The 18079-nt window shown below is 41.7% G+C and overlaps 3 protein-coding genes across 3 annotated transcripts in view; 1 reads left to right on the top strand and 2 right to left on the bottom strand.

The window, feature by feature from the left end:
• The window catches only part of Slik (Sterile20-like kinase), a 114259-nt gene extending 110327 nt beyond the window's left edge, over positions 1–3932 (bottom strand). Inside the window, exons 1-2 of the mRNA XM_065431175.2 lie at positions 3366–3932; positions 2366–2530 (exon numbers count right to left, since the gene is read on the bottom strand). Of these exons, the coding sequence (XP_065287247.1) occupies positions 2366–2530; positions 3366–3536 (336 nt within the window). The 5' untranslated portion in view covers positions 3537–3932. The remainder of the gene's footprint in view (positions 1–2365; positions 2531–3365) is intronic.
• A 438-nt stretch (positions 3933–4370) lies between these two features.
• On the bottom strand, positions 4371–9624 carry amrt (TM2 domain-containing protein 2 amaretto). Its single transcript, XM_065431188.2, has 4 exons — positions 9433–9624; positions 9207–9294; positions 8859–8974; positions 4371–6953 (listed from the first exon to the last, which is right to left on the bottom strand). Exons 1-4 carry the CDS (start codon positions 9591–9593, stop codon positions 6740–6742), a joined length of 579 nt encoding a protein of 192 aa, XP_065287260.1. The 5' UTR covers positions 9594–9624; the 3' UTR covers positions 4371–6739.
• Positions 9625–9830: 206 nt separating this feature from the next.
• Positions 9831–18079, top strand: part of Syx18 (syntaxin 18) — a 31293-nt gene continuing 23044 nt past the window's right edge. The window contains exons 1-4 of the mRNA XM_065431162.1: positions 9831–10187; positions 10316–10380; positions 10521–10636; positions 13663–13740. Coding sequence (XP_065287234.1) covers positions 10041–10187; positions 10316–10380; positions 10521–10636; positions 13663–13740 — 406 coding nt within the window. The 5' untranslated portion in view covers positions 9831–10040. The remainder of the gene's footprint in view (positions 10188–10315; positions 10381–10520; positions 10637–13662; positions 13741–18079) is intronic.

The following is an 18079-nucleotide window of genomic DNA, read 5'->3' as shown; positions in this document are numbered from 1 at the left end:
TGTGCTATATGTTCCTCAGCATCATAGCATCTGTCCAGTGTCTAGCTGAAGACTGCCTTGTAGCTTCTACTCATTGCCACATTATTGTAAAATGTAGCATACATTAGGGTGTTGGTTTGAACTAGCTGGATAAATTCCATATTCAAAACAACACAAAAGGCACCAAAAAGTGAAGACAACATACGCTTGTGCTCCCATCACGTTGAAGCAACAACCATAGTTAGGACACACATTCTTATCATATGTATATCCTAATAACAGGTTTTGCTTCAGTGAGACAGTAATTGACAACACATTGTTTGCAGAAACAGGCCAATTTGTTGCACAGCATGATATTGCGCCAGAAAGTTCCCAACTGGTGTTGTGGATGATACAAGCTTGGAAGCAGCAACAGTTTATGCACTTGAAATATGGGCTCTCGCAATTTCACGCACAGAATATTATAATCAATCCACTCTTACAATTACTCTGCTTTTTAAATATGTTTTCTGGCTTGACATGAGAAATAATGGCATGGCACAAGTATGATCAATACATCAGACAACAAACCAAAGATGAGCACCACACTGAAGCCTCTCATTTTATGTTAGTTCAAGAGCCAAATACTCCAGAAATGACAACAGAACACTAAATTTGATGGTGTCTCACACATCTTTGACTGCAGGACGCTCACAAGGCACTACTTTTGCCTGCTTAGCTTAAAATAAATTGCCTATATCTGTTGTAACACCGTCAACTTTTACAGCAGAGCTTGATTTCTTTACTACATGAATGTCCTATGTAAGTTCTCTCTTCAAGGAAAAGCTCAGTTTGCTGAGACTTCTTTTGCTAACCACCAATATGGCAGCAGTGAATTTCCAGAGTTTGAAACAAATGTGCTTCACTACTGTGTGAACCTATAATAACAATAAACAAGTGTCAACTTGCTCAAAAATTGTTTTATGCTCAATTATGCCTCCCGACATATAATGTGTACAAAAACTTTCAAAAGCAATCTTGCAGTGAGATATGTGCAAGAAGCCTGAAGCGTGAACTGCAAGTGCATGAAAAACATCACATTCTTGTCTTCTTCACCGCTACCAACAATGAAAAAATCTGCTCATTACGCACCCAATGCAATGCTGACTAACCTTTAATAGACAAGTTACAACATACATCAGATGAACTTTGTTCACTGCAGAGATTACAGAAATACCACTGATGTAGTCTCATTTCTAACAATCAGGACCCCCAAAATAACATGCTACTTTTAGCCATAATGATTACACAAGTGAAACACTTTCACACTTTATGGCACATGACCGAAATCAATAAAATAGCTACACATTTACAGGCAATACAATTCAAGCAGCGCAGGTGCATTGTTCACATGCCTAAGAAAACAAATAGCAAAGCAGGAAAGCCTCATATCTTATCAGTTGACAGATAACTCGTCTCAGGAGGCATTCTGCTGGAAACCAGCCAATCTCTCTACTAAGAGATGGCAAGCCAAGGCCATTGCTTCAGCTCAAGAAGGCCATAGCTGTGCCTCAATAATATAGATAATGTATGAGCCATACAAAGAGGCATTTTTACATCCTCCTGGAACCCATACAGTGGCTGACACAACCTGAAGATGAAGCCTCTAATACGGCGAAATCCTCGCCCACACATACTCTTGTTTACAACATCTCGACTAGACTGCTGACTAGACTGACACAAAAACAAGAAAGAATGCAAATTTCACAGAATGGCATTTTCCCTCCCTTCCTGTAAAGGCTCGGTTACAGGTCTTAAGCTACAAAATGATGAACTCCATTGCATCTACTAATGCAAAAAGGCCTGTACAGACATCTATGTTCACAAAGCTTTCCGGAAAAAGCAGCAACTTGCAAAAAAGCCAATTTATCTGCAACCTGGCAACACAACTTGGAATTGAAAGAGCTGTTGCACAGGTCACACAATACGTACACAGCTCTGCCTTCAAGTGTATGCTCCCATGCTTTTGCGGCAGAATAACTAAGCTTTCTGGTGGCTTCTGCATTTAAAAAACTTGCATGGGCACTTGTACACTGCCTGTACATTAGTCAGTGCAACAAACTTGGCTTGGGAATTTGAAGCCACCACACCAATAACTAGCACCTGTATTTCGCTTATATAGTACATTCTGAACACCTGATAAAAGCACGACTCAAACACCACCAACCGACAATCAAATTTAAGTGGTCTTATTCAACATGTTAGCATTAGTGATAAGAAGTAATGGTGCACACAGTTCACAAATCACAATACTGCCGATATCAGGTCGTTTAAGTTCTACCTCTCACGCACACGCACATATTTAAGGGCAATGATCACTTTTTAAAGTAAAAAAATGCAGACATACCCATAATTTTCCTTCATAAAAAAAGGCTTCCTTGAGGTCCACAATGTTCTGATGTTTGCATTCAATAAGGATATCAATCTCAACTGTGAAGTCTTCCAGATCATCTTCTCCCTTGAGCTCGCATATCTTCGCAGCAGCTAATATGCCAGTTACTCTGTGCCGAGCCTGTCAATGACAATGTTTTTTTAATTTGTATGGTGTTGTTTATGAGTGAATGCGCGTAAAAAAATTTTTACAGCTTGATCAACGTTCAACTTGCTGCCGAGAAATGACAAGACACCACGCCACACATGGAGTAGTTGTAATAACAAACATAAGTGTGTTAAACAAATTGAGACTATTTTCGAACATCTGCGAAATTTTCGGGGATGGTGGCCTCTCCACAAAATCAATGTAACCAACGGGGCTCAAGAGAAAGTTCAATATATTAATATGCACACCGTCGCAACAAATGTGCCCCGGCAGTCACCCTAAACAAGTGTGTAGTCCCCACACAGGCCAAAAGCGATGCAAGAAACGACATTCCTACTAGGGAAGGAATTTCCGGAATGCCAGCGTAATGTGCGGCCCCAAAACATACGCAAAGGGGAACGGACATCTGGTATCACGGAGAAGCCCCCCTAGTCGTTAGCCCAGCGACGTATTTTAGACAATGTATTTCATGCATGATGATTAGGCAGATGGAAACAGCACGCGGTTGCTGATAAAACAGGAAACTAAAACAGGAAACCGTGTACATACTTACGATAGCCGCTCAGTTTGATAGCTGATGGGCTAAATCACTACACTTAGAAATTTTTTCTTACTGCGCTTACAGGACAATCTTGTTTTGGTGACATTTCAAGGTGACACTTCAATCGTACGCCATGCGAACGAAGACAGTAACAACATTCAGAATTAACCTCTAATTTGTCATACAGCGCGATATGCAATAGATGCCGCGCTCGAGCTATGGGCAATTTCAGCGCTCACGTCGAAGAACACGTATCGATCACCTCACCTTGTACACTTTACCGAAGGCACCGTCGCCCAACTCTCCGATGATTTCCCAGAAGTCTTCTGGATTCTCGTCGAAGCGAATATTACTACAAACTTTGCGACGCTTGGCATCTCCTCCTCCTACACCGCCCAAGTTGAATATCTTCTTGAAGTTGGAAATAAACGACGACATGCTTCTAGAGCACCTTGGCCTCAAAGCAGACGCGTCAGGACAACTTTTTCACTCGAGCACATGACATGAGGGGTGGTATGTCAGAGGCAGCTGCCAAAATCTGACGTCCCTGCCACGCACTTCACCGCAGGCTGGCTGCTACTAGGCCTAAAAATTACAACGGGAAGTAGGATCGCCGTGATGGGCCTCATGTACCCAAGTCCGTCCAGATCGAAGGCACCGATCACATTGCGGCTGACTCGCTGCGCTGATACTCGCCGGCCGCTCAAGCAGTTTCGAGCCCTGTGATGGGCCGACACTCGACAAGCTCAATAATTACATAGACGGCGACAAACTATCAGATGATTCACCTAGTCGGCTGCCATATTGCAGTATGACGTCACGATTATAGTTTTACGCGCGTCCGACAGGTGGTTGCAAAAGAACGGCTCTCGCGAGAACGCGAACCACGGGGCGACTGCGGTACTGTGGCGAGCGAAAGTTCAAGGCTACGTTATCCCCTCCCCTTCAAACCCGCCACCCCACTTCACAGTTCCTCCGGACGAGGATTGACAACTTTCAATTCATGCGTCGTCGTAAGGCAACGCGATTGCACAGCACAATATAGACGGCAGCCATCTCCCGTGCACTTTCAGTATTGCCTTCGTAAACTAGTTTTCGACCAATTTACTACAGAATTAATAAAGATCGCGTATATAGTTTTATAGGTAAGTTAACATTAATGCAAACAGTTCGTGCTATTGCGCAAACTTTCTTCCGTTCCCACTATCGTTTACGTTACCAGTCTTTGTATTACACAAAACTTGAAGGAAACGCAGACAACTTTTAGCAAACTCGTCATTTAAAGCCACTTTATTCATCAAAAGCATACACCCACACACACAAAAAGAAAAGGCAAATATGACCACGTATGTACAACTAGGGCATCTATACAAGAACAAGTTCCAAAACCACTCTGTACATACAATTTACACACAGGCATTGCAATGTTTCAGCACGGTGCAAAGCGATGTCAAACTGAAACATGGTCAATGAAAAAAATAAAAAGGAAATGGCAAGTGCTATTCAAAGTTTTTTTGTATCTCAGGAAATGGTTATAAGAAAACTGAATTGGCCTAGTTCTCAACATTTATAGCTAAGCACTGCAATATTTTCATTAGAAGGTGCAGATTAGTGTGTAGTGGTCTGCATTCTGATAGCTTTAGAATTCTCTCAAGCTTTACAGTGGCTATTGTGCTTCGTAGTCAAGTGTAAGTGACAGAATATTTTTCATCAATACAACTGTCATATATGACCCACAAGTCCAAATTTAAATTTAGCACATTGAGTGCCCTGTTGTTTTCACTTGTCTGTGAAGCTCCCTGCCACTGTTTCTGCATTACTTGTTTCATTTTTTTTTTTTCATTGCAACAAACACAAATATCAGCAAAAGAGGGGCCCACTCTACAGATCAGACACAGAGGTGTGGGTTACAGATGAGCAGAAAAGTACTGATGCCAAATGTGCTATTATACAGAACAGATCATATAATTGTCACTTGGTGAGACCTGAATGCTAATAAGCCAGCGACAAGTTCTGGAAACTTTCTTGAAGTTTTCAGGTTAAATATGTGGATTACTGCACATGAATGCACAAATGTGCCTTGCTCAGCTAGGCATACATACATGCATGCCCTATTAAAAAGAAGTGAAGGTTGCCCAAGCACAGCTGACTGACTGGCTGGCCTTTACTTTCTTGAGATCAGATGTGACATCCAAATATCTTTGCAGCAAGGTACTGACTGCAACTAAGTACGTAGAAAATAGCAATTCTAGCTAATAATAGACACAATCAATTCTGTCAGCTGAAAATTTTCGTTATGACATTTCTTGCAGCCTTAGCATCTATAAATTCAGACAGCAGCAGAACAAGTTTAAAATGTAAGTTTTCAGAATTCAAATGCTTCTACAAAGTGAACTACATGCTTCAATTATGAGTACTTTAAAATATGGAATTGTATTGTGTACTCTAATGACAACCGGTCCTTTTAGAAATTTGTCTGGAATAAATAATTACTGAAGTATTATTGCACAAGCAACAAAAAAGACACGGACGTAAAAGAAGAAGAACACACACCAACTCTTACGTCTGTGTCTTTTTTGTTGCACAATAATACTTAAGTAATAGTTTAACAACTTGCCTGGAATGCTGCTCTCATTAAATAATTACTGCCAAAAGAAATAATTTTAAAAACCTGCTACGTGAACACATACTGGCATTACTAGTAAAAAGGCGCACGTCTCTTCCAAATTTTTTTTTTCTGATGCTCTTTGTAACCGTTTACAGATTCTTAAACATCTTATGATATATACAGCATGTCATAAATTTCCTTCTTTTTGTAAGTTCTTGCAATTGTGAGGCATTAAATTGGCATGTGTAGACACAGGGTCTGAAGGATATAATTCCACTTTAGATGCATTCTACAGAAGCACCAGGTTCTGAAAACCTGCAGTTTTCACTACAGGTTTGCAGAAAATCGTAATGTCAGCAAAAAATGGCCCGTTTTGAAACAGTGTTAACAACATAATATGCAACATATGAAGCTTTAATTACTGTTCATATATAATACAGCCAACTTGTGTTTGACTTTGATAGGACATGCAAATGCATGGTTTGAATTATCCAATGCTCCAATTAAAAGAATAATTTACAATGCATAAGTACTAAATTTGGCTGGATTGAAAGCATGCCAAATTAGAAATTAGCTATAGTCAAATCAACAGACACTGACAGTAGAGCCCTAAGGGCTGGCTTTAGGGCACATTCTGAAAGCATGCACTAAAGAACAAGCACACACTTTCTTTTAAAAAACATTCACTAGAATACAAATGGCTGAAAAAACATTTATGCAGTCACCACAGCAGCTTCAATGCTTGATCATACATTTCACTAAAGCAATAGACAAACTGCTACATCATTTATATTATTTGTTAAAACACAAATAATGTCAAATTACAATGTCAAAGCAAGGTGTGCAGAGGCTGAAACCAATTTACAATAGTCAGACATATGTGCCTTCTGCACTGTAATGTCATCTTAGCATGATGTATGAATAAAGCGGCAGGTATGCTTATAAGCAATCAACCAAAGTTACAGTGATGACTATGGTTCTCCATGGGAGAAGGAATAACATGTGATGAAGAGCCAGTAACAACCAACATTTTTCACACAGAGGGCATCCAATTGCTGCCATCTTGTGGCATCAAATTACCAGATATTAATAAAACAATGTCAACTATCCACCAGATGCCAACGCCACCAAGTGTTAGCAGCTTTCCAACTGCTGTGCCTGTGTGGCCTAAACAAAAGCGATCCATTCCCAAAAAGCCTAAGAGTATTGAATAGAGAAGCGCTGTTGTGAAGTAGTGCCCAGTGTACCTAGAAACGAAGAGAACAAACAAAACACCAACCTCAGCATCGCATTGCATAAGAATGTGGCAAGGGAAGATTGAAGTACATTTTCAACACATTAACTGTCTGAAGACGGACAAGTATCAATTTTTAATTCTCTTCATTGTTTTAAACAATTATGATTCAACAATAAGAGCAAACTTCATTCATAAACATAGTTCTACGTAATAGAACTATGTTTATGTAATAGAGCACTATTACATAAACCAACTGGCTGGGAAGTCGAGTCAACACAAAGCTTTGCATAGCTCACTTATCAACACATGCCATGAGCATAAAAGCACCAAAAGATTAACTGCTGTCAGTTCTGTTGGTTCATGCAAGTAAATTCGAGGGAAAAAGAAGCATGTGAACTAAATGCCAAGCAATTAAGGCAGCCACACAAGAGGCCTCTATGTAAATGAGGTTATGTGTTGTGGTACACCTGTAGCTAACACCAAGAGCTTTGATATCAATCTAGTAGTAAATTTTTCCGATGGAAAAATTCCAGTGCTTAACAAGTTTGTCGAGTTCAGCTGCTTCTTAATTTGCCATACAGAACAACTAAATTCAGTCAAGACTGATGTTCATATTTAATATGTGCAATGTTTTCTAAGTGTGAAGTTGCTAAAATGTGGTTCTTCTGTGACTGAAAGTACATTAACTACCAGGTACACAAAATTATTGTGCACCATTTATACAATTACCTCATCTGAGCTTCTGAGTTATGCACTCAAACTTCACACAGCTGTCAGAATGTTATAGCTTACTCTGACACACTATTTGAATCGGGTAGCATTACTCTTACGTATGCATACCTGCCAACCTGCTAACTTTAAAATTTGTAAAAATCCTGTGGACTAGGGGTGGGGCTCACACAGTTTTAAGAATGTTGCCCTCAGCACACACTTTCTGTGGAACACATAGGCACTTTAGTAACAATGATTTAGCTTTACATGCACCACAGATGCCATAGTTGGCACAGCAGAGACTGACAAGTAACATTTTGTTTTTAGATCCCAGTGACTTTTTCAACATCTTTGCTAATGCCACGTATGCCTGCTTCAGGTATTTCTCAGAATAAACTTGGTAAACTAATTGAGTAACCTTTAGGTATACGGCGTCTTGCGGCACAAGTACCATCACAATTTCTTTTTTGCAATTTCACACCTGCCTATCTTTGAATACTTAAATCTTTTTCACGAACTGAGTTTGTTTATCATAAATCATGACGTAACATTAATAAAATCGTAGAATATGGCCAACATTGTTTAAATTTTACCGAAAAATTCAGGAGAGTTGGCAGGTATGCATATGGCGCATATGGCTTACAGCAACCTTATAACTGCGGCTTGCTTTTTGTGCAGAAATAAACCTGACATTGCCTCTATTAAAACATCGTGAAATGCCAGTTAAAAAGCACTGCATAGGGTGCTTGTGTTCTGCTCAAGGCTGCTTGTCACATGCAGCTTACATAGACTCAATTGCGTTTATAAAAATACGTTAATGTAATGTTGCAAAAGCAGTTTTGATTAAGGATGCAGGAACTACACAATTTAGCAGAGTAGAGAAGTTGGATCAATATGAGCTCTGTTTCCCGTATGTAAAACAGGAATATGCATAGTTAAGAAAGTTCAAGGAAAGGGTGCATTGTTTTATCCAGCAGTCCAATTGCTAAAGAAGCATGAAAATGACAAGATTACATAACGTAACCCATTTAATGAATGTTCTTACGGCTTACTGGCTATTGACAAGTCGCTAAATTCTTTCCAGCAAGGAAACAGTAACAAATAAATATAGCTGGCACAGGATGGTTTGCATGACAGGTGCAGCTTTTGAATTGATGAAGTATGCTCTAAATTATGGCTGTAATATGAAGGCAGGCTGGCTTACTTAATGCACGGAAAGCCGTCTTTTAAAAAAGTGCGGTTGCCGTAACACTCGATATTGGGCAGAACAGAACAGTTGACTGCAGTAAACTGGACGTCTTCGTATTTGGATCCTCCAAACTGCACAAAGAAGGAATCGGTAAATTGCACAGTAGAAAGAAACAAAAAATAACGACGACCATGATACTCGTACGTACAAATCAGGTGAACTGGATCATGAACAGGGTCAGTGAAACGCCGCATGAACATTGCGGTGCCAGAAAAAGCCCTGACATGAGTCATAACTGGCTGTTTCGAGCAAACAAATAACTTTATTGGAAAAAGCACGCGAGATTGATGACCACTAGCGTACCTTGGTGCAACCATAGCCCAACTCTTCCCGCGCAGTTTCATTTCCTTGGAGGTCCAAGATGTCCGAGCACTGCAGGAAATCTAATGGCCTGAGAAATTTAAGGTTTTACATGAAACATAAAGCTATTCACAGGGTTAAAGCTGTGTTATTTAATGGCTACGTAGCACCAGAAATCGGCATGCCAAGACGCAGTGCTTTCAAAGGATTAGCAGCAACATAAACTTACAAGTTTTTGCAGAGGACTAGTGGTCCGTGAGGCTTGTATTCACAATCGTCTAAAGTGCATTGCGTGTTTTCGTGATATACGCAAAGTACAAATTTCGAGCAAATGGTCAAAAATGAAAATAAAAGACAAAACATTATTTTGCTACATAGCGCCGATCGCATGAGCGACCACACTTAGCTGGCTTAGCTCAACTTGGATTCGTTCCTTTGGCAGTCGGCTACGAAAAAAAAAGTTTTTTAAGGTTGATGGCTAGAGCTAGAGCAATAATATAGGATCAAAAATAAAATAAGAAGCGTTGTATTAGTTTTAGTAAAACTAAATATAAGCAACATTATTTGTCATTGTTCTACGTGCAACAGTCATGCGTTCTGGCGGCTTGGCTCATGTTTGTGTCACGTTGCTCGGTACGTCAGCTGCGGCTACTGCTGCAACGTCGGGCGAACTAACCGTAGTTCTTTTCTCTGTGGTTGTTCTGTGTTCGTTCTCTGGACTGTGGGCCACTCTATGAACTGAGGGAGCGTCCGAAGTGCAGTCAATACACTCATGAAAACGCTGCTTATGGCTCAGTGATATTTGTTGTGCCATGTTCATATTGTGTTTTTGATAAGATGGATGTGACCTCGTTATTTAAGGCATGTGTGAAAACTTTGCGGACTCGAAATAAAGCACTCGGTATGCTGAAAGATACTGACAAGAATTCCATACTGAAACCAAGGCAGCCACCCTCCGATTTTGGCTACCGGGTTAGAGAAATTGTAAGTTGTCTCCGTAAAAGTTATTTTACAGACTATCCGAAACAGCTTGTCATCTGTTCTGACTTTCCAATCTCTACTAAATGGTTATGAAGCTCCTTTTCATTGACATGTGTCGCTATCTCTGGCAGAACTCTAACATCTCGAAGATGAAAAACTTCCTCAGGGAGCACAGAAATGACTACATAGACGCAACGTAAGGATTTTCGTTGTCACTGCAAGTAAGGTTTCGGCTTGCAAGTTAACCAGAGTATTTGTCTCGCGTACAATACGAGCATGAGTTTCCTGCACTGACCGCTTATATATCTTTTTCTGTTCATAATTTTATTTTTTTAGCCAGGTGATGTACAACACATCGCGGATGACAGACGCTGAGAGAGACAGAATCGACAAGGAAGCTCAGCAATTCGTCTTCCAGTGTCGGGAGGTATTGAAAAACTTGCGGAAAGAAGGTGAATGGTGACCCAATCAGTAGCTGCACAGTTTTCAAGGGTTCCTCTTTGTTGTGCTTTAGCTTTCTCTAAAAATGCGATGCGCAGTCGTTAAAATTTCGAGGCTCGTGTTGTATGGTGGGATATTATGTTGATAAGTTATTGCTGTGGTCGAGTTAGTGCCCTTCAGTTTTATGTAATACGCAATGTGATGAGTACCTGGTATGGCAGGCTTACCCCTATTATGAGGTTTTGAATCATAAACTAAACTGGGCACTTGTTATACAACTACTTTTTTCCGAGTTGCATGATTTCATAGGTTTCAGAAAACATCCTGTTAGTCATAAGAGAAAACGTGGTGCAGTACAGTGTCGGATAATGTATGCAATTCTGATAGCCCACAATCATCTGAAACCAGTTTCCTTATTTTTTTTATTTACCATAATATAATCTCTAATTACATCAGCATGGGAAACCACCTCTGTGCACCATTTGTGACCACAATGATATTAAAAAAACATATTTATAATATGCTCACATACACACGAAATTCTTTAGCATGTCTGTGCAAACGTTTAGTAGGCATACATGAAGAACAGTGTCAGCTGAGAGCAAGCTCATAAAGGCCTGCGAGGACTTCCAGATGCAATTTTTAGCTAATGCGGGGTATTTCACAGAGATCACTGAAGTCTCTAGAGGTTTACGTGAAGACACCTAAAAAATGTTGAAAAGGCCTTGTGAGCTTCTGCAGTGGCTGCACAATCTGCGATGGTCCATTGCAATTTAGGTAATTTGTATATACTTTAGGATTTTACTACAAGCTCTTTAAAGGGGCCCTGAAGCACCTTGTCTTGAAATTAAGTAAAACATGGGAATGAATGTGGTGCCATTCAAGGAATATGTTTGTGAAGAAATTTTTGAAAAGGGCATAATATATATGGAGATATATTGAGGATAGTCTTTGCTTTCGTCGTTCTCCCTCAACTCATTGGTTCCTTTCGGCTAGGGTGGGACTGTTGTCAATGCCTTGCCTATATTTCTTTCTTTTTTTCTTTCTACGATGCACTTATGGCAACCCCTCAAGGCTGGCATCTGACTAAGGTGCTGAAGAGCAACAAAGGAGTGATGACAAGAATGGTGGGATGCATTAACCCCTACCACTTCCCTGTTTTCTAGAAAATCTGAAAGTGTGTGCCTGCACAGAGTGTCCACTGGCTGATGTCTGTGGGCAGCAGCACTTCACATTGTTACCTATTATGAAAAAGAAAAGCAGGGGTTTGGAAAGTCATAGGATAGAGCAAGCAATCTGTTGTACGAGACTGTAGGAATCCCTGCTGCATGTAACAGAATATTTAGCTTGCACATTTTTGGCACCACTGTCTACTGATCAGGAGCATTCTCCAACTGTTTTCAGAAAGTGTTTCAGTGCCTCTTTAAGGCTTATGTACTCAAGGTCTACTCAATTTCAGCAGTGTTCCACCTTCTTGTCTCCCTGTGGTGATACTTGAAAATCGGATGCAGGCGTCTATTCCGTACGTGTGAATAAGCTCTTAACAGGTGATGCCGCAACATGCACATGCTGTACCAAAGTGGCAAACATGGACAGGAGGAGACAGGACAGCTTTTTTAACAGCTGATGTTAAGAAGAAGAAAGGGAGGAGAAATACAAGTATAGAAGAGAAGCAAACAACTGGTAACTAGTCTGTAATCTTATTTAATGTGCCCTGTAATGATGCATCACTTTAACAGTAAGCAACATATCAGGGAAAATAATTCCATGCTGCTATAATATAGAGGTGGGGGGGGAGGGGGAAATGCTTTAAAAACAGGTACAGTAGAATGTTTCGCATGTTCTGTAGCCATGGTCACAGTGTGCAGATGTAGAGCGATGAGGTGGAATACACATTTTCTCTTGATTCCCATTGTGTAGAAACATGCACCATACATCATTTCTAACCTAATATGGAGACGGCACTTTTTAAGAATGTGCTATCCTAAACAAGCTCATTTAACTGGGGTAGTACTGTGAAACTTATAATCATACAAAACAAATGTGGCAGCTTAGTTTGGAATCTTTTGGGCATGCATCGATTGCATACCGTACATGAGTCTTACTCCAGTAGGTAAAACATACGTAGTGGCTAATAGTAAAGCTTTACCTGCTGCCAACAACATTTTGGTAGATTGTAGGTCTGTTCGATTTACCTACACTTCATGAACTAGTTCAGGCAGCGCTGCACTTCATCATTCGTTTCAGCGGTGCAGGAGTCGCACCTTCTACATGGCACCGTTTGTTTGAAACGGTAAAGTTCACACCCAGGTTCCTGAACTTTCTGCACCACTAGGATTGACAATGCCAAAGTCGTGCAGTTGTGAAGCAACAGACAATTTTTCTTGCCCCATGGCAGTAGACAACACTAAAAGAAATATGAGTGTGCTGCTGAACGGTGTATATACACCGTTGCTTGAATGCTTGAATTTGAATTCAAAGTAGTTTTCTACCAGCCCTTCGAAATATCAAGGTATCCAATTTATTTCCACTCACCAGCTTGCAGACTAGCATTCCACTAGACCATTATACTGCTTATTCTTGCTTTTGGACTGCTGGCAAAAAGCCACTGTAGATCAATAATTTTCCTGATGGCATGGCAGCCGCAAATCTAACAATAATGGGCATTCGCAATACAAACGCAGCACATGCTTGACAAAGCTAGCAGCGGGAGGTGCGAGATTTGAAGAGAGAAGTAGAAGACCTACACCACGTCATCACTCTTGCATTTGTTCCCAGAAGGCTGTAGCGTCGTGCTGTGGCTGCACCTCTGAATTGGTACTGCATGAGCTTGGAACTGTGTAGTGAAGGCAAATTGAACAGACCATGTGTGTCTGATGACCTGCGAGCCCATCTGACCTGCATCTTTGCATCAGACAAATTATTTTGACAGTACTGGCATATTAATGCATTGTTGCATTTTTTTTCCGTGATGTTGGCTGTGTTTCATTAAAACAGTCCCACTCTAATACAATTTGCCTTGTTGCGTGTCGTGCAGTGAGGAACCAAGCACTGACGCCACAGCAGCTTGAGCATCATGAAGGTGTCGTCTACTTGTTAGAGCATCATTTGAGAAGTGAGTATAGCATTGTTGATAGTGGTTTAGTGAGACTTGGTGGCTTGGAAGTGATTGATGAACAGTGTAGTGATGTTATGCGTAATATCTGTAAAGCTTATAAGACATGTTATATTGTGTCGCTGCCACAGCAGAAATGTAAGTGTGTAGTTTGTTCCCATTAATAAAACGACTCTGCTGAGGGGCTATCTGCTGAAGTGTGAGCTCTTGACATTTATGGTACACTTATAGCTGATAGGATCACTTAATTCTTTCATTACCACTGTAAATGTGCTCCTTTTTGGTGCTTTTATATTTTAAAATTTTATTTCAGGAAGCAGTAGTTGCAGTGGATACTGTGATACATAAAATTATAGCGCGATCACTGGTGTTTTGAATCTTTGTTAAGCAGTAATACTTGGTCTGATGTATATTGAGAATTATTATGTGAAAGTTAAAGTACTTAAAGGAACATGAATGAGAGTAATATGCTATTTTTAGTACAAGTGCTGAGAGTAAAAAATAATCTTAAATATACAAAATATGCTCCTGGCTCCTAGTTCCCAACTTTTGTAAGTGAGATCATGGAAGAAATGTTCTTATGAAGTTTTGTTGGCATTGATACTAGCCATAGTGATGCCCGTGCTATGCGAGAAAGCAGTTACTTCACAAATGTGAAAAAGGGTAAGTTTCTATTGTACAGGGAGTATTTGTTTTTACTCATTGCAGTAGGCACCTAGTTCATCTTTTACTGCATTGATTAGGCTCACAAAACTATGGTTGTCAGGTCAGGGAGCATGCAGAAGACCCCTCATACTTGATGATTGCAGTCGATCAGCTTTTCTGTGCTAGCAAGGTGGTCAAGTGTGTGTTCAATTGGCTCTGGAGCCTCCATGTCCTTTGTTCAGTTCCTGTACAGTGCTGTAGAGTAATGTGGAGTGTTGCACAATATTGAACAGTAATGAATAAAGGCACTTGCGCATGTGGTGTTAAAAACCTAGAAGATTAGACTGCTAGTAAAGCTTCGTTTCAAGGTTGGTCCAAAATCGTGAGTTAAAGCCCCGGACGACAGAAGGGATTGCTCGTAATAACTCGAGCAATAGACAATAATAGACAACGTTAACAGCCTACATGAAAAAAAAAAGTTACACAACCCGGAAAAGCTTCTGTGTCTTCACTGCTGCTGTCATTAAATATGTTGCCAAGTTGACGAAAGTGCAAATTTTGCATAGTTTTATTGAGGAAGTGCTGGGAGCACTGGAGGCTAGTTTTGACGATACCTCCAGTTGAAGGTTTATTTTTCCAGACTCCATAATCTGCCAAAAAATGTCAAATCTAACAAATAGTTAAAGTTCAGTGGTCATTTCAGACGGTGCATGACATTGCTAGTTGAAGAATTCTAATGGAAATGTTTAACAGTGCATAGAAAAATTTCCATTGATCTATTTCTATGGGCGTGGTAATGAAAGAGTTAAAAATGTGCGAGAGCATCCTTTCCATGCTCTTGCACTGTTCTGGTTTGCCTTATAGCTCAGAGATTGCCATTCATCTGTCTTATTTATATATATATAATGTTGTAATAAGTGCAGGCATACATCTAAAAACAAACATTTCATTTAATGCTTTTACTAGGAACTGGTCGGTCCCCAGCCAAAACGTTGAATTAAATGTGTTTTTGTATGCACATGTGCCTGCACATCTTACTACTTATTAATCACCGAATTCTAAGAATAATTACTTAATATATATTGTCACAGTACAACGCGGACAGTAGACAGGGAGACGTTGAAGAACCGCAGGACAACTTGTTCAAATACAAAACAGGCCAGAGACACGTCTTCTTCATCCTCGCCGAATCCCACTGACCCACTAGATGAAGTTCGTTAATGTCCCTATCTTCGGTGTCGTCTGCGTAGAAGAATAGACGCGTCATTTGTCCCTCTCTAAGAGAGCATCGTCCCGATGCTAGACCAGAAGTGTCACTTGCGGACGTAAGGGTCTCTCGCATATAGTTATTCGCTCACATACGGCTTCACGTGGACAACAAGCACAAGTTCAGGACGGTGCGTGCGGCGCCGCATACAATTGGGACTATCGGGGACGACCTCGTAAGTGACGTCACTGAGTCGGCACAATACTTGATACGGTCCGAAGTATCGCCTTAACAGCTTCTCGGAGAGGCCTCGTTTCTGTATGGGTGTCCAAACTCGCACTCTGTCGCCGACGTCGTAGATTACTATTCGACGGTGAAGATCATAGCGCCCTGCGTTATAGTCTTGCTGCTGGCAGATCCGCAAGCGCACAAGTTGCCGAGCCTCTTCTGCGCGTTGCGTAAACACAGCGGCGTCCGTATCAGTGTTGTCAAAGTCATGTGGAAGCATCGCATCCCACATCATTTGTACATCCCGTCCATGAACAAGGGTGAACGGAGTTATGCGCGTCGTCTCTTGTTTCGCCGTGTTATGTGCAAAGGTGATATACGGTAAGATGTCGTCCCAATATTTATGTTCAACATCCACGTACTTGGAGAGCATGTCTTCAATTGTTTTGTTTAGGCGTTCTGTTAATCCGTTGGTTTGTGGATGGTAGGTGGTTGATTTTCGATGCGCCGTTCCACTTAGCAGCAAGACGTGATCTAAAAGCGCAGCCGTAAATGCGGTTCCTCGGTCTGTCATTGCGACGGTTGGTGTGCCGTGTCGCAACACAATGTGCTGAATGAAAAAGCGCACCACCTCGGCTGCTGTGCTTCTCTGGATTGCCTTTGTTTCAGCGTAACGTGTGAGATAGTCAGTTGCTACGACAACAAAGCGATTCCCTACAGTAGAAGTAGGAAGTGGACCCAATATATCCATTCCGATTTGGTGAAATGGTCTGCGAGGAACCTCGGCGGGTTGCAGGAGGCCGGCTGGTTTCAACGGAGGCGACTTGCGCCTCTGGCAGTCAACGCAAGTGCGGATGTGATGTTTCAAGGTGGTGTTAAGTCTCGGCCAGTAGTACCTCTGCTGCACTCTGGCCAACATTCTCGTGTAGCCTAAGTGACCAGAAGTCACCTCGTTGTGACAGGCTTGAAGTACTTCCATACAAAGAGCTGCAGGAATGGCGAGCAGATAGGGGGACCCGGTCGAAGAAAAGTTTCTTTTGTAGAGGACTTTGGCCCGCAAACAAAGCAACATTCCTCTTGCGAAAACTCTAGGCGGTTTCGCAGATCTGCCCTCTAAGTAATTGATGAGTTCAGGCAACTCAGGGTCGTCCCGTTGTTGTTGAGCGATGGTGGATGTGTTCAGAACACAGAGGAATGCCGAGTCTTCTTCAGGTGGAGCAGACGACTCTATCGGCGATCGAGACAGGCAGTCAGCATCCGTATGTCGTTTCCCCGACTTGTACTTGACAGTCATGTCAAACTCTTGCAGCCGTTGGCTCAAACACGCCAGTCGTCCCGAAGGGTCTTTGAGGTTTGTCAACCAACACAGTGAATGGTGGTCGCTGATAACTGTGAAGTGGCGGCCATACAAATATGGGCGAAATTTCATAACCGCCCATACTACAACGAGGCATTCCATCTCAGTTGTGGAGTAATTAGCCTCTGTGCGTGAGAGTGTTCTGCTGGCATAAGCAAGTACTCTTTCTGTGCCCTCCTGCTGCTGCACAAGAACAGTTCCCAAGCCAACATTGCTGGCATCAGTGTGGAGCAATGTAGGAGCGGTCTCATCAAAGTGAGCAAGCACTAGAGGTGTCTGGAGACGTTCCCGCAAGTCACTGAATGCACCTTGCTCTTCGTCGCCCCATACAAAAGCAACGTCGTCTCTCGTCAGGCGAGTTAATGGCGACGCAATGCGAGCCAAGTCCGCAATAAACCGCCGGTAATGGGCACAGAGGCCTAGGAAGCGCCTGACAGCCATTTTATCGGATGGTACAGGAAACTGTGCTACGGCGGCAATTTTCTCAGGGTCTGGGCGAACACCTGCGTGGCTGACGATGTGACCGAGAAACTGTAGTTCCGTGAAGCCAAAGTGGCACTTCTCCGGCTTCATGGTGAGGCCGGCGGACCGGATGGACTGCAGAACTGCTTCAAGCCGTTCGAGGTGTTCTTCAAAAGTTGCGGAAAACACTATGACGTCGTCCAGGTAGACTAAGCAGGTTTTTTCCACTTCAGACCCGAAAACACAGTATTCATGAGGCGTTGGAATGTAGCAGGGGCAGAGCACAAGCCGAAAGGCAAGACTTTAAATTCGTATAGGCCGTCTGGCGTCACAAAAGCAGTTTTTTCTCGGTCTCTCGGATCTACGTCTATTTGCCAATATCCGCTTTTTAAGTCCATTGAAGAGAAGTAACGTGCATGACGAAGCCTGTCGAGTGATTC

This window comes from Dermacentor albipictus, chromosome 1 (genome assembly GCF_038994185.2).
Source record: "Dermacentor albipictus isolate Rhodes 1998 colony chromosome 1, USDA_Dalb.pri_finalv2, whole genome shotgun sequence".
Classification (NCBI taxonomy): domain Eukaryota; kingdom Metazoa; phylum Arthropoda; class Arachnida; order Ixodida; family Ixodidae; genus Dermacentor; species Dermacentor albipictus.
Note: the sequence above shows the minus strand (reverse complement) of the source record. Positions and strands in the feature narration are given on the sequence as shown.